This window comes from Lepisosteus platostomus, chromosome 7 (genome assembly GCF_059453375.1).
Source record: "Lepisosteus platostomus isolate fLepPlt1 chromosome 7, fLepPlt1.hap1, whole genome shotgun sequence".
NCBI classification, from domain to species: Eukaryota; Metazoa; Chordata; class Actinopteri; order Semionotiformes; family Lepisosteidae; genus Lepisosteus; species Lepisosteus platostomus.
In genome coordinates, this window is record NC_142617.1 from 19,008,656 (window position 1) to 19,036,351 (window position 27,696).

The following is a 27,696-nucleotide window of genomic DNA, read 5'->3' on the forward strand; positions in this document are numbered from 1 at the left end:
ATTACTCTGCTCTCCTCCCCACTGATAGCTGATGTGTGGTTAGCGTTCTGGCGCACTATGGCTGCCGTCACATCATCCAGGTGGATGCTGCACATTGGTGGTGGTGGAGGGGAGTCCCCATTACCTGTAAAGCGCTTTGAGTGGAGTGTCCAGAAAAGCGCTATATAAGTGTAAGCAATTATTATTAATAATTATGAATCTGCATGTTGTACAGGATAAACACCTTTTCATACTCACCTACTGTACATTGAGATGGTCATCTTTAAGATAGAATAAAGACTGGTTTATTAATCCTTACTGTTACTTTTAAAGGTTTGATATTTAAATGTAAGATACTGTACATTAATATATTATAAAAAGTGTGCTGTGCTACACTGCTTTTTAAAAGATGTAATGCTATAACCAGCTGGTTTTCAACATGATTATTTCTTTTCAACTCTTTTGTGGTTGGCCTCCGTGATTATTTTCATTAGAAATGATTTAATTAAAAAATGGCACGGGCATTTTCATCACAGTGCAAAAAATGATTTGAGGTTAATTAGTGTTGACTGCACCTTCTGGTAGGATATAATTGATTGATTTATTATACAGGTTTAAAGCACTTTTAAAGCTGAAGGTTTTCTGCTTTTCAAACAGTGGAAGCTCATTGGCGATACATTGGACAGAAAAATGATAAGAGGGATTATGGCTTCTCTGGCTTCTAGTTTACTTTTTCTACATAAAATTTTTGGTTTGGAAAGATTTTTTGCATACTTATTAGAAGACTGAAGATGTTTGAGTAGGTGATAGCCTTTATTTTGTGAAGTCGAGGTTAAGATTATACTTTATGACCATGGATTCTGATCTCACGTGAGGATAGTATTGTTCAACACTTGGGTAAGGTAGCAAACCCTTTATAAGGGGAATTGATTAATTGATACCACACTTTGTATGCCAAAAAATGTTATCTCTATAAATTAGTTTAAATCATTAGTAATAGTCTTAGTTTTAGAAAATAATCTGTAGAGGTAGTGCGCATTTCTTGGGGGTGTACTCTGAAGAACTTTGTACAACAGCATTGAAAATCCAGACAGTTTGTGCTAAGTGCTGTGAAGATTACTCAAACTGGTGCTGAGCGAGCTCTTTTCAGACCAGCTGTATGCAGCATGTCATTCACTTACATTTATGCCGTATCTGCAAGGTACAAGTGGTAATGTTTTGATAAGCGTGTAATTGTGGAAATTAAGAAAAGCCAAGTAAATGATTCTGTAAACATTAGTGAAGAGCAGTTACTTTGGTAATACTTTGCAGTGTCTAACGGCGTGTTTGCCATTTTTTAAATCGAACACCCCAGGCTGGTTGTCTATGAAAAATATATGAAAGCGTCTGTTTGAAGATGCTGCTTGTTTTTCCATTTGTGGCCTTTTTCCTGGGGTAATGGTGTTGCTGTTATTATATTTCCATGGCATAAGTAATTCTAAATGACTTGTAGGCATAGTTACAGTACTTCAGGTTTTATTTATCAATGTCACCCTCGACACATTGTGTTAAACAGAAGCAGATAAATAGAGGATGCCATGTGAACATTAATTAAGTACTTTATTTATTTCACAATGAAAATGGGCTCACTAACCCTAAAGGGTACAGCCTGTACTTCTAAAGAAACATTTGGAATGATTGCCTTTTGTGTTGGGATCATATTGTACTAGACTCTTAAACTTATCCATTTTGGTGCATTGTGATAGGCAGCTGTGTGATACATATTTTAAAAAGGTGCTGTGTGGACAAAAATAAAGCAAAAATATTGTAAAAGTTATGTATCATGTGTTTTCAGCTTTAACTTAATATGTTTTTCTCAGATTTGACCAAATTGAATGCTTTCATTTATCAAGTACTTGCACCACAGCCAATGTTTAGGAGACTACTATAAACATGTGGAGGAATATAGTAGTTCTAGAAGATAGTATGACACAAGTTCGGCTAAGCACAGCACTATGGGATGTTAAGACCTCCATGTTGTCCAGAACAGTTGTCTCACTGTATCTGGCTGTATGACAGCCACAGCGAGAATGTTCAGGTCGTGATTGGGGTCTCTTTCTTGGAGAGTGTTCACGGACAGTATGTTAATGAAATTAGCTTAGTGCTTTCAGCTAACTTGCAATGGGATGTGACTCAAACCTGCTGCTTGATATATCAATTTATATACGCGAGAACTCAAGAGACTCCTTTCAAAATGACTTTCACTGTGTAATAGGCTTTTCCTGGTGTTTGCGAATGCTTCATATTGTTTCCCTCTGTTCATGTAGATGTTCCCCTCAGTTGCTCCTAATTTCTGTCTGCATTGGGTGCTCCTCCCACATGGCTCAGGATGTTGCTTGAGAAGTGGGTCCCTTTGTCCTATGTGGCAGTGGGGTTTGTTACTGTGTCCCTACATGCCCCAGTGCTGCACCCACCAGTAGAGAGAGATACAGTATGAGTTAAGGGCATCTACCATTTCTAATAAGAGCACTACACAAAATTGTATTTGTCTGCTAGCTGCTAGACCACATTAAAATTATTAAATTACTACAGTGCCAATATAGTGTCACCCAGTTGTATGGAACCCATCTCTTCAGAAGTAGGGTCAGACACAATAATACCTATAGCTATAGAATTATAGGATTTGCATACAATAGCTAAATGTATTGTGATACACTCTCAAATTACATACCATTTGCATACATTTAGAAAGGTTTGCAATTCTTAGCTTTTGTAATTCCTCAGAGGGTGTGTAGAGGGTATGACATACCATTGCATGATTATTGACTTAAGGAAATCCTTTTTTTTCTGATCCGCAATTCACAGGCTAAACTTTATAACAACTCTGTCAGCCATTCAATAAACTGCATACCTCTGAGCTGCAAATCCTGGTCAGACTAGTATGTAATACTAGGGTTAATCAGTCAAGCGTCTTTGTTTCCGTAGTTGTTCTAAATTCCCGCTGCTTGAGGAAAATAAGCATTTAAATTTGGATTTACTTTGTAAATGAAATGTTAATCTTTTTCAGTCAGCCCCCGCGTATGCAACAGCTATCACTAAACAACAGGAAAGCAAACCAATTTAAGGAGCTCTGAGACTCATACCCTCAAACTGAAATTAGAAGTGTTAAGCATACTTTTATTTGCAGCAAATTATATCCTGCTATGAGCATAATTATACGAGTTGCTGTGTATAATAAAGATTAGAATTCATTTTTTTCCAAGCTCTATTGTATAAAAAATACTGAGAGTCTAGGTCACATTTTCAGTTTCTCTTCAGAGATTTGCAGTCATACATATTAATGTAATGTTTTAAGACTATTGCTTTTTAGCAGTATATCTTCACATCACTAATGTACTACAGTGCCCTAGCAAAAGGAAATGAACACCTGTGTCATATATATACAGTATATATTGTATATATAAAAGCACAAATAACAAGATGGACTAATAACTACTGAACAAAGAACGCTTTCTTGGGCTGTTTGTGAAATACAGTTTGCTTGTTAAATATTTTATGGAAGTCTGAAACCATGTATTTTGTGCCAAAGCCATGCCATGACATAAAATGTGTAAGACAGACATGCATCCTCTATACATTTTATCTGTTGTGAATATTGGAGAATGGATTATAGTTGAAATGGCATAAACAGGACTTTACCATCACATCCACAAGATTCAGTACAAATGTAATGATTAGAACATAGATAGATTTTAATGAAATACTGTACCCATAAACACCCTTCTGTATTGTTCAATTTAATGGGTAAATGTTCTGCAGTACAGTTTAAAACAATGGTTTTAAAAATAAACTTATTGCTGGCCTAATTATCCTTTAAGACGACATTCCACATTCTTTTACTGTTGTCCTGCATGTCTTATTGAAATGTTGTGCCTCAATTTTCTTGTAGCCTGAGTTTCCCACCACTTAGTCCTGATTATTAGTATCTGTCAGAAGGTGAAAAGGCTCATGACGCACTGAATATAAACTAGCATCATGTCATAAATTGTTGCACTATGATCAACAAGTCATTATTTAAGCAAATTACACTTCTAAATCTATCAACTGAATAAAGTATGTCAGGGCTGTGTTCTAAGGTCAGTACCAATACTGTTCTTTGAAAACATGAGGTTGAATTTCAAGAGTTACACCACTTTTCCTGTCACTAGTGTTGTACAGCAAGTATTAACCACATTAGTGGATTTGAGATCTCAATGTAGTTCACGTTTTCTTCAAGAATGAATTATACCACCAAAGCAGAAGCAGATGCCGTGAAAATGGTAGAGCAGAAGAGTAGCAAGGGGAAGTTTATAAAGCATACAACCACAGCTCATCCTTCATCTTAATGAGGACCTCTGGTCTTTGGAGGAAAAAATGGCTTCTACTAAAGAACAAATCCCTAAACTCAATAAATGTATACAGTATCTGTATACAGTAGTTGTCTTGCCTTCGATGATACAGATGTTACATTTTAGGTAAGAATTAATATACGGCCCAAAGGATTTGCTCAGAAATTACACTCATTTTTTTTTTTTTATTTGAAACCGGTAACTTTTTATCTTTTTATTCATTTTATGACCACCCAATCTGAAATCAGCAGTTGTCATTTAGCTTGGTTTACCACTATGACCCTTACTAGCCAACTACACATTTGGTATTTTCATCTTAAAATGAACTAAGTCATAACCATTCATCATGCACTTCCCATAGCACCCACCAAAGAGGTAGCCTTAAATGGAGAATAGTTAACATTGACTGAAGAAGAGTTAACATTAGCCAGAGAAGAGTTTGCCTCAAGTTATAAAGAATTACCCTCAAGTGGATACATGTTAGTCTTGGCTAGCAGCTGTTGTGCAAGATGTCAAAGACATGCTGGCACAAACCACCAAATCCAAGCTGTGCTTGAAATCTAAATTTGTGCCAATTATAGGGGAATTCTGGTTATAATCATCTAAAGACATAGCAAGATCCAAGGATCTTTTTTAAGGGCTTCATAGAGGAAGCCAGATTATCAGCTTCAGTAACATGTCTGTCTGTTTAAATTGTGAATACTTGGATCAGAAGTCATTGTATTACTCGTACTCATAGTCAATGAGCAACAGTTTGATGAGTGACAATGTCTTTTTCACTATCTTTAGCAGCTTCTACAAGGTTTGCTTATCTACAGAGTCTGATATTATCAGCCAACATCGGTAATTTGCAGTGAATCCTTCGCAGTACATTTTTGGTTTAAAATTATGGTCAGTATGTAGTTGACTCATCCTGTCTCATCTGTTTGGCAAGATCTTACTGTTAACCTTTTCCCCATTCCAATGAAGATGTAATTTGTCATACACTACCTTTTAAAAGCGACATGTGCATGGGGTGAAGTTCAGAATAACATCAGTTTTAAAAGCTGCATATTGAGCAGCTACTCCAGTGAAAGCCATCTGTAGTACTTGTAGAGTGGTGAATAGATAGCAGTGAGCAGGATTGTGAAGGTACAGCAGCCTGCAAAATTAGTGTACAACTATAGCTGGCAAACATCTACATGAAGCAAAAAGTGCAGAAGGCCAATATAATCATTGACTGTCAAAACCATCTCTTGCACGGTGAATTTGACCTCTTTCCATCTCTGAGTGCCTAGATTCAAGTGCAACAGAACTAAGTAGTTGTTAAGTTCCACAGCTACAGTATTAACCTGCTCAATTTTGACAATTCACTGCAATTTACTGTATATTTCACTTTTTTATATATTTTTTCTTTCTCATCATACTCAACACTTTCTAATCATGTCTCTTATTTATGAGTTCATGTTGCGCTAAATGTATTGTGTAATGTATTATGTCTTTTACCTCCCTGCACAGCACATTTTCCCGTCTGGGACAATAAAGTATATAAGTAAAGTAAGATACCATGGAATCGACTATATGACAATGTTCTCTCACTAGGCAGCCAGTCTCTGTTGTGATGTAGTGACATGTGATTATGTTTGATATACTGTAGTGACATGTGAGTGTCCAGTTAGTAAGTAGGGGTTAATACCCAATGAGTACACACAGTGGGTGACAGTGACATTGACAGGTAGGAAAACTGAGTTAAAGTTGTAAATATCAATCATAGTTCTGTTTAAAATTTTAAAAATAGTCAATGGCTATCATGAATCACCAGATGATGAACACAAGCCCAAGTACTTTGGCTTACAGTACCTGCCCATACTAATGTTAGGGAAAACAAACAGCCTGCTTAATTTGGCTGTAGACACATAAGAATCTCCAGTCATTCATCACACCTATAAAGAAGGAGTCAATCAATAAATAATATTGCTAAACATAAATAGCTTCATAAAAAATAATGCAACATACAGCTGAACAAACAAAATGAGAAACAAATCTGATCCCTGATCTTGTCAGCTGATTGTGTTCCAAGGAATATGTGTATTTCAAACGATAAAAAAAAAAATTGTCAAAGGATGTGTGGTATTTTATTTTTCTGTGCAATTCTCCCACTCCCCTGCTGTTAACCTTGGATAATGCAATCTTTGCCTCTTTGAAATATGATGATGCTTCACCTTTTTAGATTCATAAACTGAGGTTTTATTGAAAATCGAAAATAAATCTTGAAAGATGGCCCACATATCGGTGGGCTGTATCGCGGCAGGAAGACCTTCTTTAAACACATGTCAGCCAGCAAGGCAGAAACTGAACATGGCAAAATCCATTTAATTAAAATGTGTTTCAAAAGCAGTGAGGAAGAATAAAACATACATAGGAAATTCATGGATAATGATAACCTGTCAAAAAAGAAATATACTAGTAAAAGCTACAATGCTGCCAAAGCCCAGGCAGATTTAAAATGTTTTTTTTTTTATTGAAAAAGCAACAAGAAGGATGGTATTCTGAATGCTTGTGTTTCCTTAATTCTAAATCAGCTTTAAACTTAGATTTTTCTTTTTAGCAATAGATCAAATTCATCTCCTTCAAAAGATATCCCAGATGGAAACATGATACTAAACAAGAGGCTGACCTGAGCATATACTTTTTCAGCACAGAGCCTTGAACCAGAAGAGGTTTTTATCACTAGCTCCATTTATGTAGCACACAAAAAAACTGTATTTGAAAGCTAAAAAAAAAAACTTTTTTTTTTTTACGTCGGAGAGTAGGGAGAAAAGTTGTGACCATCTTGAAAAAGCCTCCTAGCCAGGGAGGTGAGGCTCAAACTCTGGGCTCTTTCAAGAAGCAGCTGAATGAAATGTAAGATCTGATGAGCTATTAAATTACCATATGGGACCTTTTCTGATTTGGATCTTCTTTCATTTGCACCCTTTATTATGGTCTTATTTGTTTTCCGATAAAGTATCCACATTCTGGATAAATAAACATTTCAGAAATGTACCTTTTTATTTTCGTGAAATAGCTTGTAGTTTTTCAGTGCTGTCCTGTTTTCTTTCCAAACTACTATATATAAATGGAAAGCACTATGAGGTGAATAGGTTAGATTTTACCCTGACACTGTGGTTCTGAGAAACCGAGCAAGAATTGAGTTTAACAAAGGTTTCTCATGCATATGGAATCACCTGCTAGAAAATATTTATTTTGGATTTGTGTGTTACTTCAAATCCAAGAGTGAGCTATTTTTTTTTCACTGTTTGCAACGAACTTCAAAACATATGTGTGAACTGGATGCTTCTCATTACAGCCTAGCAGAGTTTGTTTATTTGTTTGTTATTCTGAAGAAAGTGTTCCTCTCCCGCGAGTATCAGACTCGAAGCAATATACCTCTTTCTTTCCGTTTTCCAGTCTTGCAAATTATATTTTTGCATGCTCAGATGGTCCTGAACAGAATGGCAATCCTTGGTTTTCCCTGTGGATGCTGTTGAATGACAGCTTCAGCACGATAGCATTAATGCCATAAGGAGGAACGGAAGAAGCTCTGTTACTTGGAGAAAGAGATTCACTATGCACTGGAGTTTTAGCTTCACAACCCCCGCTACTTTGACAAAGCATCCCCCAGAGTCTTTCTGGCTTCCTATAAAGCTTCAAACTGAAGGCTAACATCTTGTGCAACTACAATCAACTGTATTTTACATAAAATATTTCTTTATAAAGATTGGATGAGAGACAAACCTAGACAGACAGTTCTGTTTTCATTTTCATGTTTTTCTGAAGACCACAAATACACAGGAATGATCTCTGTAACTTCCACAAGGCACCAGAAGTCAAGTTTTAGAATTGCAATAGTAGTGTTTTCACATTTCTAAAAGGCATATTTATAACAACGGACCTTGAAAACGTATTTCAAGTGCATCCACATTAAAAAATTAGATGGGCCTATAATAAATTCTAGAGGAAGAGATTTCAGAAAACTGGTGCACAGAAAAATGCAGGAATACCTCAGCCTTTTACTTTAAAATTACCACTGTTTTTGTGTTTTGTGCACACATCAGCATTATCTTACCTTTAATGAAAAAGGAAAGGACATAAAAATAAAGACTAATTCAACAAACAGGATATTTTTAGACTGCTGTCTGCAATTAGTCCATATCTGCTGAGTTTGATCCTTAGCTTTTCTTTTAAAGGGAACTACAGGCTTGCATAATTTCTTTAGATAAACATTAAAACTATAGATCTTTACTGCACTGAAGGCAGAGCTAATAGACTGGGACAGAGAACACTGTGAAAGCAGCCTTGGGGATATATTTCAGATGAAACACATTTTTGAATTACATACTGAAATGGCCAAACTCATTTTGAAGAAAATACAGCTTTCTTTTCTCAATACTTAAGTATAGCAGGGCCACAACAAGCTCAATATTGTATATATGATATATGTGTGTGGGTGTGTGTAATAGTGTGCTTGTGTGTGTAAAAAATAAGTTATGCTTGAGCCTATCATGACTTATCATGCCAAAGGTTAAGCTGCTCTCTGTAACATTAAGCAAACTGACAGTAGATGACTCATCTTTAGATGGGACATACAGTAGATCAATTGCAGAATTGCTCCTTGCAAAGTTTTAACTTAGTTTGTTTAACAGTGAAAGCACACTATTCTAAAGCTGCACAAGAGTTAACTAAAAAGCTAATTTACATCTGTAGTCCCTAGGCAGGACTCAACCTCCAAAACACAAGACATGGTTGGTATTCGTTCATTGAGCTGCATGAACTGAAGAAAACAGGGCAGAGGGCTTTACTCAAGGATAAAGGAGAACAGCAGTGGGATTATGATTACATGCCAGTTCAGACTCCTAACCACTACTGTATGCTGCCTGGAAATGCAATCATTTTCTGCCATTTCTTTTAAGGCTGCTTTGTAAGGGATTTTGTTTCATAATAAATGTAATTTTAAACCTACATGTATATGGCCTAATGTGTCTGGAAGTGTCTGGTGGAAAGGAAAGAATTTTACTGTTAGCTGAAGGGAATATTATGTGCACGGTACATCATTGCTAAGCCATGCTTGTAACTAATTAGCGGTAACTAGTTTTATCCGACTAGAAGCAAATTGCAAATCTATAATTTATAGGCAAATTAGGCTTCCTTAGGTCTCCTTGGCCATGATATTGATTGAATTGGAATAAGTGTTGAGCAGAGGCCCCTTAAATCTTCATTATGCTCCAACCCACAATTATTCTTTGAGACATGAGGCAGCAACCCATTAGTCATAATGTGAGTACAGTTTGCAGTCTCGCTCTCCAAGGGAGAGATGTGGCTTCTAGTGCAGCAAGCCTTTCAAAGAAAATGTATGAATCAAATGCACTGACAAGGGTAATAAAATGACTTAAATTACTTTTTTGTGGTTTTCTGTCTCTTCCAGTTGTAATCCTGTTGAATCTGTGGTATAAACATTTATTGATGCGTTGCCAAAATTTGAGGAAAGAAATGGCTTTTTAAGTAGATTTCATAATTTGTAATTGGATAATGCAGATTAATGATAATGGAAGTGTATACATTTATCACAAACAAATGATTGCATTTAATTTGAAGAGTTTCTGTTTTTACAGAATCCCTATAACAAATAAGGACATGTATGTGACTGGTGTCACTAAAGAATACACAGTACTTTACACTCAACACAGGTATATATCAATATCACAAAATTCACAAATTTTGTTATTTTTCTCCCGGAACTGAATTTTTTATTGTTAACCATGCTTTTAGTTAGAGAAAATATAATAGGTTATCAGATTGGTAATAGTTTATACTTTTTCTTAGTACAGTACCTCTTTTTAAGAAACCCCATTAAGAATAAAAAAGGTGAATATTATTAAAGTATGCCCTGAAGATTTTAAATTCATAATTTATGCTTCCAAATTGCTTAAACCCTCTTGTGATTCATTGTAGTTAAATTCTAGATGCAGTTTATGCAGTGCCCTGTCAAGGTAAATTATAGTCACAATCCAAAGGACGTTTTATAGTATACAGTACATATGTGTGCTTGCTGTGTAAGTGGATGTTATCTGTATGATTTTTGGTGTCATTTTTCAGTTAGATGTTTTTGCCATTATTCTCTTTGAATGTAAGTATTCGTGATGTATTAATTTTTTGCTTGGTATATACAGTAAGGGATTTTAAAAAATGGAAATACAGTGCCACATCTGTTTGAGAAGACTTCAGTAAATGAGGGATTACTCTGTAGTATCAATATACAGTATATCAACAGTATTGTTTCATCAAGAGAAACAAATGAAACCTGAAGGATGATTGTTCCAGTCTACTTTCCATCTAGAGAGTGGAAAATACCCAGAATACGTATTTTGTCATAATATTATACTGTATTTGAAACTAAATGTGACTAAATCTTGCAAAAAAGAAATTACACATTGGAGGCACGTTCATATTAAAATCCTTACTGTTCTCAAAATTACCATAAAATTGCTTCTAGGATAACCCTAGAGCATAAACCTTACTGACCCTTTTTTATTTTGCTGTAGTCCCAGGGAAAGCCTTCAGCTTACTTTATATGTAATTACTTTGCTTGTATTCATGCTGAATACATTTTGGGAGTACAAGCAACAGTATCCTGGAAGTTGAAGTTCACCAGTGTCGCAAAAAATCACATTTTAGGAATTGTGCATCAGTGTGACATCCCTGAAAACACACTGGCACTTTGTTTAACCTCCTCCATTACCCATGTGATAAACTGCACAATAAAACACATTTTAAAGTCCTACATTAAAGGTAAGTTGTACAGCACAGTGGCGTAATGTGTTTTATTGTTGCCTCAGAGTGCTAAGTGCTAAGTTCAATTCCAGTCCCGGGGTGTTATCTTGTTATCTCGATCTGTTCCCAGTGGTTTCCTCTGGATGCTCTGGTTTCCTCCCACAGTCCCAAGTGTGAGTGTGTGCGTGTCTGTGTTTGTGTCTTTACGTCTGTCCTGAGAAGGATGATCCCATTTAGGGTGTGCCCTGTCTTGTGCTAATTGCTTGCCAGGGTAGGCTGCGGCTCCACTGTGACCCTAAATGGGAAGAAGTGGTTAGAAAATGTATTGATGGGTAATATTTACAGTACATTGTGAATCTATGGACAAATGCTTTGTAATAGAGAAATTGTCATTTTGTTCTCCATTGAAAGTAGTGCCCGCAGACAGTCCATAAACATTTATTTTAACATTTAGCTGGTATATCTTTCTGCTCGTTTCTAATGTTGAGATGATACAAAGCATACTCATCAAACTTCTAACAATTTTTTGGATCGATGTGGTACCTGGTATTCTATTTCATGTTATAGTATGTATATTACCAGTGAGGCAAGCACACTTCTTTCATTATAAACTAAGTGAGGACAAGATTGTGTCTTATTCATTGCAAAATAATGCCTAAAACAAGGTATTTAATTGCTCTTTATAATCAGGTGATGGTTACTCTAAAAAGTTCGATTGCTCTGTGTGGTTCAGAAGCCACCTGGGAAAAAATACTAGACCTATATGATCCTCTGGTATTATTCAGGACCTCTTCTAGTTTGTGAAATGTCAGAAGCTCTTCATGGTTGGTGATTCTTTCCCTCTCAAATCCACTTTTCTTCCATTCCTTTTTAAATCAGTTTTACAAAGCCATCCTGTATTTCGTACAGATCTATACATCCTGACCTTTCTCAACTTGTGTAACTTTTAGTCTTTGTAAAGAAACCAGCTCAAACTCTAAAAAATAAAACAAAATCCTTAATGTAGAAAGCATCTGAATAAATTCCTTTGTTGCACCTGTCATTCTTAAGTGTAGAAACGCTCAAGCATAATATAAGCAATAACAGAATGAATGAAAGAAATAATATTAAAAAGACTCCAGTCTCCAGATCCTGCGTGAATGGTAACAGCTTTAGAAATATTTATTTTAATTTGCTGCTAACACAGATGAATCACTTTTAATAACATTTCAATCTCATTTAATCCTGCCTTGTTAACAGAATATGTTTGTACTGCACACTGTACAGAGTTGCAAATACAAACTTTATTTTGTCTAGAGTGTTCTAGTGGTTGACCTTGATATTTAGCCTTCATTATAATTTAAATTAAATGTTGTAATTTAACTGAAAAAGCGATTAAATGTCTTTTTCTTTCTTGGTAGTTGTTAATGACATCTTTTGTGCTTCAGCAGTAATTCAAAATGGGAATTACAAACTTCATGTTTTATTCAAAATATGTTGATTTTATCTAATGATTTAAAGTGGTTCTCTGTGATTATTCTTATGGTGTATTTTACTTGATTTTGTTGATTTCAAATAACAGGTACCACAGAACCATGGTTATTTTGTATTTTCATTATGTTTTAAACTAACCTTGTATAATTTAAATTACATTAATAATCCTATTTATAAACAAGAGCCGTCTTCTGTTAATAAAATGTGTAATTCCTGCAAGACAAATTTTCAGATAATAGTAAGCATATTAAAAGCAAAACTTTAGGAGGGAGAATTTGTGAGTTTATTATTTAAATATTGACTTGGCACACTGCCAAGTGATATACATACAGTACCAATATTGTTTGCCATTGCAATGCCACATCACTTTGTTTACAGACCTTTGCCCTCAACCTCTGTGACACCTCTGTCTTTATCATTAAGTCAATGATTCTTAGCATCCTTGGTCAGAGACAAGTCCTAAGCAAGGGGTAAAGCACCTGTCATCCGCATGATCAGACAAAAACCCAATGAGGACAATGAGGAGAGAGGAAGAGAATTCAAATGCAAAAGAGTGATTAGTTGAAGTGCAAATTCATTGGACATTTTTGTGTTACTAATGATCAAAGTCTTTACGTTCTGACTTACACTGATATGTGTAGAAACTTCAACAGATCATGAATATAGTTTGTGTGTTATTGGATTCTATATAATAGGTTTTAGATGGTATTAACAGTAGTTCTGTGCTGATATTGTACAGTAGTTAAGTTCTATATGACTTTATTAACTGTATTCAAGATTGGTTTAAACAATTTAGCCTTTGAATGATTCCTCTTTTTATGTACAGTACTTTAACATAAGGGATTTTTCAACTTGTTAATAACCCCTAGGGTATAAATTTATTATTTACTGACATTTCTTTTTGGAAACTAAGTAAACATTATCTCTGCTCTTGAGAATTTAGGATGTTAATTAAGTGGTAATTTTTCCATTTTTTTCTACATAATTAAAGGAACGTTGCTGCAGTAAATAGACCAGATTAAGGTGTAAATTTGATTAAATGCACTTTGGAACAAGGAAACCTTCATAAGTCAACCTTTTATTCCTGAAACACATCTTTGCCTGTGGAAAATTAATTCTAAAGACAGAAGAAGTTCCTCTCTATAGAGTTGTGCATTCTAGCCTCATCTACCACTAGTACTGATTTAACTTGACAATACAGTATTTGCTTATTTTACAAATTGACAAAGGAGCCTTTCTGTTTTTGACTGGAATGAAACTAGTATTTTCATTTAGGGCATTGACAAGGGTAATCCAGCCACCTGAAAGTTTTATGAAATAAACCTCTCTATTTATTGGACCTAGAGTTTCTGTGGCCAAGCCAAGTCATGGGTGTCTATTGCCCTGTAGAGTTTCTACAGTAAATATCTTTAGCCTGTACAATTAAGAAATGCAAGCAACAAATCCAGTTAAGAAACCCCAGCAGTGCAGAGAAACTGATATCCTTTTTGATTGCACTTGATAGTATTCATTTGCAGATTTTGTTGTTAAGAGAAATAGTATAAAAGACATAGTTAAGAGAAATAGAACCTAGAAGACTAGGTCCCGTATTTCTAGAACAAAAACAGTGACAACAATGTGTCTTATTATAAAATGTTTCCTTATTAAATTATCTTAGTATATGCTATTTTACTGTTGTCTTGTTTCTGTGAAACTAAATCCTCAGAAATAAGAAACTCAAACCAAAATCCCTAAGATCTACAGTGGATTTTGAGGGCAGATTAATCAGGAATCATTCACAGCACTCTCAGACTGGCCACACTTATGAATTTATTCAATCAAATATTTTCTTCCCAAGTCTTTAATAACCAAGAAAAGAAACACTGCAGACCCCAGTGTTTGCTGAAGTTTGTTGCAGTTAGATACAGTAGTTTTCACCCATGGTTTTAGTGTAGTTATTCCATTCCTGTATAGCCCAGGGTGTTGAACACTGGAAATATTCAACTCTTGTGTCTTGCCTTTGTTATAATTATATTATATTATTTTACATATACATTTTATTAAAACAAAAAAGTGAACTTTTGTCTTTTTGGCTGTTTCCCCAAAGTCATTTCCTGATTATTAAGGCTCTCTACACTAGGTTTTAAGATGCCAAATGTTCAGTCTCCACTCTTCTGTAGGGGTTCCAACACAGGTAGTGAACAATCATCGTACTGCGCACCTGTCTTTGTACTAATCAGGGAGCAGCTGCTTGTGTTCGCTTGAGGTAGAGCTTTAAAGTAATGCAATAATTCAGCCATTCAATATTCTGGTGCACCTGAGCCTTCACACATAGTTGACATGGATATTACTGGTTTAATTCACACTCACTGCCTTTAGTAATGATTTTTACTGCTAGTTTCTCGCAGATGTGGACCTGCTGAGCCTCAGTCTGTTTCTCTGAGCCTGTAAATAAAAATAATCTGAAGCTTATACCCCTCACTATATTACAGTAACCCCCTATTGAACACACATCTGGTGAGATCAGTCAGAGGTTAAGCCAATGTGATTCCCATCATACTGCCATCAGTCGCATGACAACTTCAAGTTTATTCTTAGAAAGCTTTTTTTGCTTGTTCTGATATGTTTGAGCACAGCATTCCAGTTTTGGAGGTAATGTTGGAAAAAAAAGCAGTGACGCTTTAATTTTGATCTACATTAATAGTGCTAATGCTGTTAAAAACGGTTATAAAAATAAAAATTGGTTTAGGGTTTGGGGTTTGATTCAGGCTGTGATCAGGATTATGGCTTTGTTAATAATATCCAGTTATTCTATTACAGAGGTTATTAAGTTATTGCAAAATGTATCTCACTCTTTTAAAAGTTCCATCCATCCATCCATTTTCTAACATCTTTGTCCAATTCACAGTCATGGGGGTCGGGCAGTGTACTCCCAGGACAGGTCACCAATCCATCGCAGGGCACACACAAAGACACATACACAAACGTGAACACACTCGCACCAGATCAATTTTCCCAGAAGCAAATTAACCTACCAGCATGTTTTTGGAATGTGGCAGGATACTAGAGTATAGTACCTAGAGGAAACTCAAGTGAAAACACTGAGATTATACAAACATGCAGATAGCACCCCAGTTCTGGAATTGAACCAATTCTGTGAGGCAGCAAAGCTAACCACTGTACCACTTCTCCACCTTCTTTAAATATTTTATAAACATGTTATATCTGTTTACATGATATACTGTATAAAGTATTTAAATTACATTTGCCCCTTATCTAAAATTGTATCCAAAAAGCTAACTAGCTAGTGTGGGAAAATTAAAACATTATTATTTTGTGTTCCCTTTTGAAAGATTTGTAACTTCATACCTAAGGTCTTCTTGACCTATTTTAGATATTTGTGAAGGATTTTAGAAAAAAATTATATAATCTATATATATATAAAACAGAGTACAGGAAATAAAGAACATGTATATCCTTGTCTTACATCACTGTTTCAGTAGATTATTTTATCTTTGACTTGCTGGGATGAATAGGTTTTATAGAATCTCATAATGTATTTATCATATATAACAATAACCATTCATTATTCATTGCATCTCCTAAGTTAGTAATTAATAATTTCAGATATGTATTATGTCTGCAACTGTGTTCATTGAGTATATAAAAGTGTTGGGCAAAATATCAGGAAAACAACCCAGTAAAATGAATATACTGTAATCCCCATGGAAAGATATGTACAGTACAGTATGGTTAGTTAGTTTAAGGAGCAGGAGACTTCTATCACCTTCCTCGTGGTGGTAGATACTGTATATTCCAGTCGCATATATCATTACTCTTATCAAAAATTAAAGTATTTGCTAGAGACTGCAAACTGAGATACAAATTATTAGAACATTATGGTGTCCATACCACAATACATGTCCATTTCAAACTGTACTGTATATGCTGCTCACAGAAGCCCAACACTTCGGTAGGGGTTCCTAATATTTTGTCCTGAAAGTGTAGCCCATCTGTGAAGGTAAGTGTTGTTGGTTTTATTTAAGTATGTTTTATTTGAAACTCCCAAGGTGCAAAGGAAGTGAATGCCAGTGGAAAGACCTTTACGGTGACAAGTACCTTGCAGCTGCAGGTGGATCGCAATGATGACGGAGTTGCCTACACCTGCAGGGTAGACCACGTTGCCCTGAACACCTCACCACAGCAAACCACTCAGGTCCTGGAGGTGCACTGTAAGTCACACTTATCTTTAAAAGTGCTGGTCCTGATGGCAAATAGGAGTTCAATGCGCTTGAGGTGCCATTGGTGAAAACTTGTGTGGGAAGCTATTTGGCGGCTGGCATTGTACCAGTTAGACACGAGGATAAGGGGAGTAAGAGGTCTGGGGTCGTCTTGCAGATTCACATGTCAAGAAGTTTCTTGAATCTCATCCGTAGAATGAAAAACTTGTCTAAAACACAAAAATAGTTCCCTCATAATCTGTAGAATTGTCTTAAATCTAGAATACAGTAATTAAGATTTCATGGATATGCTAGATTGTTTCACAACAATATCGTCTGTATAGGTTTCAAACTGCCTTGTCATTTATTTTTTACAGATGCCCCCTATGTGGAAATCACCCACCCACTGGTTTTTCCTCAAGAAGGGCAGTATTTTAAACTGGAATGCATTTCCAAAGGAAATCCTGCGTAAGTTTGTGTTTGCTTTTTCATAATAAATCATAATAATTCATTTTATTATAAAAAGAACATTGCACAGGCTAACAGAATAAAAACAAACATGTAAAACTGAAAAATTGAAACCTTTTATTTTAGTTGATATTTTGTTTTTATGAAAGTTTTGAAGGTAAGATTCAACTTATTGTAGCCATGTTAGATATAATATTTATATTTGGAATTAATGCCATATCTACATGTTTGTGTCTTATAAAAAAAGATATATAATGTTGTCATTGTGTGTAAGATCATAAATAAGAAATAATTTGTAATGAAAGCCCTTCTCCTTTATACAACAGCTCTCAGCATCACATTGTAAGGAATGTTCTTATCTTCCCGATTTTCATTGTGATTATTTTACTATTAAAATAAACTTGCTAATTATGTAAAGGGATGTAAATAATTATAAATGATTTGTATAAAATAGACATAAGACAGTTTGTAAATAAGATATCAAGTTTGTTTACTTTTAGTTTGAAAAATATTTTTTTCTCATCAACAACCATAATCATAATCAAGAGCTTAGTTGTATGAACAGTCAAAACTATAGGCAAATTTACACATGCTGTTGTAAGAATAACCCTTTCATTGCGTTACTTCTCTTTTCAAAATGTTTTTGTTTGTAATTTTTTGTTGCTTTCTGGCATTCTCCAAGATTTTAACATGCAACTAAAATCAATTGGGTTTTAGAATTCCCAATCAATGTCCATTATTCAAAGTTACTATGTAATAACCCTAAGTTAAAAAAAATAATCACAGCTTAATATTTAAAAGGATTTTATTATGTCATATAATTATAGGGAAATTGTAATCCATGACATTTAACAACCAATTTGACCTTTCTCTGGTACCTTGCTTGAATACATTAGATGAAATTTCACTGTAATTCTTAAAAGACAGTTAAACTCAGAAGTTTTGTGATAAACTTTATTGGAAATGGTAGACTATTGTACAGCATATACTTAGTTCTTAGTTTATATGAAACTAAATAAAGTTACTTTAAAGAATACATTTTAGATTTAAACATTTTCTGTTTTAGAGGCCATATTGGAATCAGATTTGTGATATTTTGTTATGATTTTTTTTTTAAATAGTGAAATAGAATTTAACTAGGAAAAAAGACTGATGAAGCTAAAGCTCCCTGTATTAGATTTGCTGCTTATGTAAAAGTAATAGGTATATGTAAAAGTAAAAGTCAAATGTCATTATAGTGTTTGCCCGTCTTAGAAATTCACATACTGAAATGGAGTATGCTTGTTCCTATTTTCCAAAGTCCTCATTCATGATGTTATACACAATGTTCAATTAAACTACTTTACTTCAATATGATTCATAGTAGTACAGGCCTTCTTGAAATAATAATATAAGAAATAATAATGAAAAGAGTATGTTACACATGTAACAAAACCCTACAGTATTTTGTTGTTACGACTTGAAGTTTCTTATATTACCACTTAGTTTCAAATATTATAAACACTTATACATCAATGATAAATTAACCAAGTGATTCAAAATAGTTTTTTTTTTATTTTGTTACAAGTAGCACAAAACTACTGAATTCAACATATCATGTGTTTACCTGATCACAGATACTGTAAATTGTTCCAAGTATACGGATACTTTTCAGACCCCTTAGACCGTAGCTGTATAACTCCAGCCCATGAGGACAAGATCCAACAGATTTTCTAGGTCTCTTTAATTCATCAGATGACGATTATTGATAGGATTTAAAATGGTCCAGCAAAGCTACTGATCAGCTCAATTAGGTCACTGGGAGAAGTGTTGAATCAGTATATATACAGCAACCACCAACAATGTGTCCACTGGGATTGGATTTCAGCACCACTCATTTAAATCCACTTGTCCACTTTAAAACAAGCATGTTTGACATCTAAATTCAAAACCATTTTATCTGAACCATAACTTAACATTTTAGTGCTTTAACCTAACCTAATTCAACTTTGCTATTACTTTAAAATAGCAATTACTGGAGGATTGTATCATAAGAATATAAGAAAGGTTACCAAAAAGAAGAGGCCATTGGTCCATGTAGACTGTTTGGTAGTTAATAACTAATAAAAAGTAATTGATCTGTGGACTACATCCAGGCATTTCTTCAAATAATTCAGGGTATAGGCTTCAACAACTTGGCTAGGTACTATAGCTTGTTTCATATTTAAAAAAAAATCCTTGAATATACTTATGTATGAATGTAATCCTAAATCAAAATGATCTACAATACCTAAGTTATTTTCATAAGTAATTTCTTCAAGCTCAGTGTTTCAATTTTTCAGTCAGTGGACCCCTGTATCAACTGACTGTCAGAAAAAGTTTTGTTAATGGCTTATGAATGTAAAACCAGTAGGAAATCATCAGGTCCTGCAGACATCTTAATGTGTTTTTAGCACATGTTAAACTTTTGACTCTTTTAATGCAAAAGCTGTTTAAATATAGAACTTTTGATTCCAGAGGCATGATGTTTTTTCTTTCTATGTAAACACAGAGTGAAGTATTAATTTATTTTAATTAATTTAATATATCAGCCATTTCGTATCTAGAACTTTCCAGTTTTATTGTTGAGATTCCTTACTTCATCTTTTGCTGTTGTAATACTGGAAAATGAATGTATGTCTCTCTTTTCTAAATATCTTTTTTTTTTACTTGTGCTTGTAATTCATTATTCCTCTAATTTTACCTTATCCCATTATTTTTAAATTCAAATAGATTTCTTAAGCCAATTGGGACTCTTGGGGTGAATCTGCCCTGTGTTTAAAGCAGAATATCTTTAAACTGTGACCAGCAATTCTCTACTCATTCCATAGCTATCCTATCCTATTCTACTTCTCTAAAACCCTGTCTCCATTTTTCATGGCCTAATTTCCTGGAATTGTAAACCTTTTCTTTTTTTAACTCTAGCTGCACAGTTTCAAAATATACTTCAAAGTCTACAATATTATAAGCTTCAATTACACTGGACGTCCTGGAGAGTGAAGTCATCATATTGCACATCTTACACACTTATCTTACACACCATGAGACCTGTTAGATTTGCACCAAGTTGATTGGAGGGTTTGCTTGCCAGTGAATTATTTTCACTTTGCTTTTCTGTTTTCCATAGACCTGACCCAGTGCTATGGACAAAAGATGGTGGGGAGTTGCCTGATCTTGACCGAATGATTGTCGATGGTAGGGAACTGACCATTATGGCTCTGAACAAGACAGACAATGGCACTTACCGCTGTGAAGCCAGCAACCACCTTGGGAAGAGCAGTGCAGAGTACAATTTGTATGTGTATGGTGAGTATTCACACTGAGGCAAAAAATTGAATATTTGAAAGGCAGTCAGAAAATGACAAGAGGCCATTCAACAGCCATCTTCTGTTTTCCAGCATCTAGAACATAAGGTAAAATACCTCCTTAAGTCCACGTATGTGTAAGACAACATGATAATAGGTACTATAGATAGATGTGCCTCTCGTGCTTCAAAAATAATTACTTTTTTGTCTATTGAAACTTTCTTTTTACTATTCTATCAAATCCATCCTATTCTCCTGCCTTGAAGTCCAGGTTTATCTGCATGTTTGTGGATTTCTGATGGAATGCTTGAAACAATTGTTGTAAAAGACTCAAATTAAGCACTAAATTACCTTATACATTTTCTCACAGTGTTACAGTTTCACCAAATAAAAGTGAATTGATGTGAGACACCCATGTTTTTTTAGCCTGTTGTGAAACCCACAGGTGCCTGTTCTCCTGCCCATGAATGCTTATCAATATTAAGGATTCAGTAAAACCCAACCGTCTCTGTTGCAGTTTTTTTTTAGGTTCAAGATTTTTTAAGTCAGTATATCAGTGTCTTTATTACACCATGCACTAATTTTAAAAAAACACCTGTTGTTTTCTCAGTCTTGAATAAATTTGTAATTTCACTAATTCATTTTTGTTGTTGTTTGAGAGTCAAGTAAAGGTCATAATAATAGTTTGAGGATTTTGAATTCATTATTCAAAACTTTTTTTCTTCCCATAATGAAGCCTCAGTAATTTGTATTTGTTTGCATGTGACATATTATTTGAATATTAAACCATACTACTTGTATTTTTTTTCCAATTGACTAATACATTGTAAGCAGGGTCATTCAAGGGCATTGCCAAAATTTGTATGTTTTCCATTTTTCACTGTTTCATTTGATTTCATTGATGGGGACATTAATGAATCCTCAGAAGTACAGTACCACTCTTCACTAACAGGACTATTCATGTTCAGTGCCAAATGTCTGACATTCATTAAGTGTACCGACAAACTGATTTGTGACATCTTGCAGTTGGTGCCCAGGAACAGATCTCTCACTGCATTTCTTCAGTTGATGTTGTCATCATTATTGTGGTTGGTGTTCTTTGTTATTTTTTGCTAATTTGGCTTGTATTCATAGTAACTTACAATAAATGTAATGAGCAAACTGTGTTGTACAGTAATATGGGCATTTGAACACCTCTATTAAGGCCTTAATACAGTACATCTATTAAGGCCAGTTACAGTAATTAAGAATTATAATTATTTGTCATTAATTCATTTAATTAATTACTATGTTTAAAAAAGCCTTCCAAACATTCTGTATTCTAGACCCATTATTATATTTTATGATGCATTCCACCTGTGGCCATTTTTATCCAATGCATCCCTGCAGATTAAAGAAAAAAAACCCTTGCAATAATTTAGCCTCTCAGCAGTTGCAAGCTGTTGGACACATCCAATAACTTGCTTATCTTTTGCCTCTATGGGCAAGTACCTCAGGTGTTTTATTTTTCCAAAGAAGAGTGCACAAAAAATTGCAAAGGATGCAATATTTAGTGCTGTGATATGGAGCACACCGAGCAAAAAGAGAAGTTAATCCATGAACGGCAGGAAGGCATTAACAGAAAGAGACTAAATGTCAGAGAAAACAGATTGTGAAGGATTCCACAAGAGCTGGAGATAGCATATGTCAGAGCCAATAAACCTAAGAAGGTTGCTACTGAATATCTGAAATGGGTGCAGATAAAATGTTTAAGGAACAAACAAGCTGGCATGTGGCAATGTTTTTTCACTTGTTTGTTTTTTTCCAAGTGACTGACTTACAAACTGGTGTTTGCCAAAGATTAGACTGATTTGTAATGGAATTATGGCTTAAGAATAGATACAAATACACATGCTTAGGAGTACAGGACTCAGTGTTGAAGCTGCACCCTAAACTTTCATTTCAGAAATTTTTATTTGGAATTAGTTATTTTAACAAAGATAAAATGACTTGCATTAATAATTTTCATGTAGGTTTTGTTCATTAGTAGGTGTGATACCGTAGATTGCTTCATTTTAACAATTTGTGTGCTCTGAACTGAGCAATATCATGATGAAAAAGGGACACACACTGCATCCAAGACCAGGTATATTTTATGAATAAAGACATGCCTTGATGAATATAAGGTCAACATTTCCATAATAATTATTAGTAAAATTGTTAGTATAATAATTGTTAGTAAACTTCAAGGACATTCAGCTCCTCACAAGAGATGCTGCTTTGCTTCTCATAAAAGTCATTTATTGAAAGCCATCGGGCTAAGGGAATCAATTAAACAGACCTCATCCCAAGATAACTACCACAGAAACAGACATAAAGTCCTCATTCAAAAACCTGATCATTTATTTAGTTAATCATTTATTTAATTAATTGGGAAGGATCACAATAAAACTAGTATTATTACAAAAAAAACTAGTATTATCACAATACTAGTATTGGCTCTTTAATCAAGCAGCCAATACTAGTGTTAGTTTTGGAGCTGTAATGTGTGTAATTTCTGCAGTTTATGAAATTGAAATTCTCCTATCTTATCTAAAAGTCCATAAAAGCAGGCCACAGCATAAAAATGGCAAACTCAAAGTTAGTAATTTCATAAAAATACAAATAATGTACACCTAGAAACCTAGAACATCTTGTAGTTAAATGTATACACTTTTAGAATAATGATAGAGTCGGGTTACTATTTTTGAACATACTGTACAAAAAAGGATAGTTTGTTGACAAGGGGATTAACCAATAAAATTCCTCCTTTGTACAGTACTCATAGGTTTTTTTTCACACAGACAGCTGCATTACTAGATTTCTTTAGTCTAGCCTGACAAAAAAGATAACACTTTAACACAGATCATTTTCAAAACATTTTTGCAATGCCAAAATTCTGCAGAGAATTACGGCTAAAAGGTGACTAACATATTTATAGAAGACATTCGTGCAGACTTTGAACTGACTGGTGTAAATTCAGGTTATAGAATGAAAAAGAGCCTCATTAGCTTTGACAGAAATTCTTGTGAAATACATTTGGCTGCCGTGAACTGATATTCATCAAGAGCTAAAGATTCAGGATCATCTTATTGACTGAGCGTGGCTCTCCTATGAACCTAATTTGCTAATGACACAAGTGCAGAAAGCAATAAATGTCATCTGAAGTTGGTAGCCTGCAATTTATCACCATTTTCAATTTTAATTCTAATTTATTAAATGTATCCGTGGAAAGCACACATTAAGACTCTGAAGATACATGATAAAGCATATATCTGAGACCATAAAGAATGATAAATAGTCACATTGAGTTAAACCGACCTCCAGACTCATCTATAAAATCACAAGTTGCAAATGGTCCTGTAATGTGAGAGCACAGCGTGTGCCTTTTCAATACCAATATTCTCTCAACACTTTTAGTTGAAAGGGCTGCAGGGTGCTGTCTTCATTAACGACTTACTCTCTTAAGAACATAAGAAACATTAGAAATGTGAGGAGACCATTTATTGGTTATTAGTCACTAATTGAACCAAGGATCTCATCCAGCCATTTCATGGAAGAAGACAGGGTGATAGCTTTGATAATATGTCTGGGTGATTAATGTCATGTAAGTAATGTTAAAAAAAGGTACCTGCTGTTCTCAGATGTAAATGCACTTCCCTTAGTTTACATTTTTGTCATCTGATTCATATTTCACTATTGATTCTGCAATTCCTTTAGAAGTTGAGTATGGTTCTTAAGAAATATCCTCCCTGCGTAGGACAATTCCTTTAAGTCTAAGAACATACAGTATATTATCTTGTTGTACTCTGCACTGATTCCAGAGAAGGAATATCTTTAGTCAATGTGGTTACCAAAAGTTTTGCACAATACTCTAAAATTCTTAGTACTGTATTTCAGCACATCTCTTCACTTAAATTCTCTGTTTAACTATGTATATCCCAGCATATGTTTGCCCTTTTATTTCTTCCCCACAAAAAATCTGCCAACATAAGCACCTGCTGTCTTATGTTTTGTTTGATTTTCACAATCTACACTAAACTATATTTAAAGGAATCTATGACATGCTTACCCAGTCTTGAATTTTACTTTTTTAAATTCCCATTAGTTTGTTGATCCTCCACGTTCAATAACATCTGTGAACTTGACTAGTTTATTAACAGGTTAGCTTATCAAGACCTACCACTCCATGTTAACTACTCCCTAGAATCTTATTGCCATACTGATAATTCCCATTTTTAGGTCTAATTATTATTTCTACACCCTTACATGTAATAGAAGTAAAACTTATTGGCTTAAAATTGCTTGGTTGAGTTTTTCTTTTTTTATATACTGTAAATGGGTGCTACATTATCTACTTTCCAATCATTGGACTTTATCTTTATACAACTGATGCAATGCTTTCTGGCCCTGGAGATTACTTAGTGTTTCTAGTATTTGTAATACAACAGTATTATTATGCTAAAGGTATTCTATCTAGAACTTATATTTTCTTAGACACAGGCATGAATGTCAGTTCCTTCCTTGGTGAACACCTGAGTGAAATATTAATTTAATGCATCAGCTAGTCTGATAAAATCTTCTAATTTTTATCCCTGAGATGCTTTTTTCAATAATTACCCATCTTTTACACTGAAAAAAACTTATCACTTGTGTTTGGTTTTTTTTGCATTTCTACTACTGTAGTTTTTTTCATGTTTTAAATGGTAAGTATGGTTCTTATCAAACGACTGTATATTAATCTAATATTTTCCTCATGGTTCACCTCTGTTGTTTTTACTTAATTTTAATGGTTTGAAAAGACTAGATTAATAATTCAAATTTGGGAAGGTACTATGAAAACTGAGTAAGGAAACAATCAATAGCCATGTCTGTCATTGCGGTTTCAGTTGCTGACATCACATACTGTACATACAGAACCTGGTGTCTTTTCCCAATATTTATGAAAATTGAAATCTCCCATAATAAGCAGTTCTTCTTTTACTCATATTTTCCTAAAACATCATTATAATTGATAAACTACGATAAATTGCATTTTTAATTATAGTTGTGGCCCAAACCTTCTTCTAACAGTCTTTTCTGACCATATAGATTTTGAAACTTTTCAATCATCCAGATTTATTTCCTGTATCTTCTGTGTATCCACTAATGCTGCAGTCACCATTTATGTTTGTCATTTTTTTTGTTATTTCCAATTACATTATAATGACATGCCAGTTCTATTTCTTCTAGTTCATTCATAATAGTCCTGACATTTAGGTGTAAGCATTTAATTACGTTGTCCTTTGACATTTGATTTGTCCCTGCATTTCTCTTCTTCATTCTGTTCCAGTATGTCTCCCTTACATTTTTCCCCACTTCCATTCTAGTTTCAATTAATTTGTATATACAGTAGTTCTTGTCTCAGGCTGACTCATGCCCACTTTGTTTAGATAGGTTTCACTACATGTCTGTAGTTAGATGGTCTTGGTCCAGTTGCCAAGAGTGAAAAACCTATACAGTATCTGCAGATTAATATTTTTATTGGTTCAGCTTTGCAATGGTACAGGAGGGATTGTTGAGAAAAAGCACTGATGTAGATCTACTCTTGTTTTCAAAATTTCAAAAGGTATTGGAATTTGGTTTGTCTGAAAAGTGTGCTATTTATGCCAATGTTGTACTGTATGTCTCAACATGCACATCAACATCTAGGCTTTGTAGTAGTGTTACAGTAAGCAGAATTAATTAGGTTATTACAAAAACAACACTTAATGTTACCAAGAAATATAATAGTGACCACTGTCAAATACTTAATGTCTCACTTTTTTCTTGTTGAAATTTCTATTTTTTTGTAGTCATGATTGAAACTTCAAAGCTTAGGAAGTCGTCTCAAGTAAAAATCCAATAAAATATCCATGTAATCGATGCCAATAAACAATAGGGAATTTCAACCTCAGATTCAGTTAATTCCCTTTCTGAGGTTGCTTTGATGACTGATTGAAGAGAATTAAGCACTCAGCCTTTTCATTTTGAAAAAAAAGGAAAACCTTTTTTTCTTCAAAAGAGCCAAAAGAAATTTAATTAGCACTTACATTTGTAACCTTTCTTATGTTATTATATTCTATGTTGTAATTCAGCGTGACAAAAAGTGTGGTCACGCTGAGAAAGGTTGTTGTTTTTTAAGTGAAATGAAAAATTAAGGCTTTCATTGCAATTTAAGAAATGGAGCAAGCTGCTTTTTTAAGCACAGAGAACAAATAATTGTTCCTGTTTACAGGACTGTGAGGGGAGTGACCAGATTAAAAATCACGAATACAACTCTTTAACTCTGCAGGTGTGAGAATGCCTCCAGACTTGATGACTGCTGCAGTTCTTTGGAAACTGTTAGCATCCAGCCTTTTCATTTTGGAAAAGAAAATGTCTTGCCATTTGTATTTTCAGAAGGCCAAAAGAAATTTAATTAGCACTTCCATTCAATGTTCTTAAAACCCAAGCAGCTTCTCCTGGTGTTCTGAAATGTCAGCCTTCGTGTAGCAACAACAGTAACACAAAAGCATTAAATGATGCTGATGTTATAAATCTGACAACTTTGCAGTGCAAAGGTAATTAGGTGCCACAGAAAAGGAGTACACTGCCAGAATTCATTAGTGTCATTGAAAATGCACAACCTGCTCATTTTATTCATTAATGATTTGGGCTCCTTTCGACATTAAAGAAGCACCCAAATATTTCAAGTAGGTACACCTGAAGAAGGCTCCACAGAAAAAACATTGTGTTTCCTTTCTTCTCTTTGCAGAAAGGAATAAACCTTTACTTGTTCCTTTCCACCCAAATATTGTTTAAGAAGGATTTTAATTCAACGTAAATATAAGTAAACTTTTAGAATTTGTTTATTTTCAGCAGAGTGCTTTAAACATGATCTATGAAGGAAAGAAAGCTGCATTTTGGACATAATTTATTTTGCTGTGACATTTTGTTGTTGAACCGTACCTGGAGCTCCTTCAGTTTCAGTTTCAGAATATGTGCTGTGATTGTGCTTAGAAGAAACATAATGGTATCCTACTGACTTTAATTCTGTCAAGTGTTGTTACAATAGTAGTG

The 27,696-nt window shown here is 34.4% G+C and overlaps 1 protein-coding gene across 6 annotated transcripts in view; it reads left to right on the plus strand.

Annotated features, from left to right (window-relative positions):
• The window catches only part of LOC148658419 (cell adhesion molecule 2-like), a 698,357-nt gene that overhangs the window by 635,312 nt on the left and 35,349 nt on the right, over nucleotides 1-27,696 (plus strand). For all 6 annotated transcript variants that reach the window (XM_088639574.1, XM_088639573.1, XM_088639577.1 and 3 more), the window contains exons 6-8: nucleotides 16,658-16,819; nucleotides 17,185-17,275; nucleotides 20,421-20,599. In XM_088639574.1, coding sequence (XP_088495700.1) covers nucleotides 16,658-16,819; nucleotides 17,185-17,275; nucleotides 20,421-20,599 — 432 coding nt within the window. The remainder of the gene's footprint in view (nucleotides 1-16,657; nucleotides 16,820-17,184; nucleotides 17,276-20,420; nucleotides 20,600-27,696) is intronic.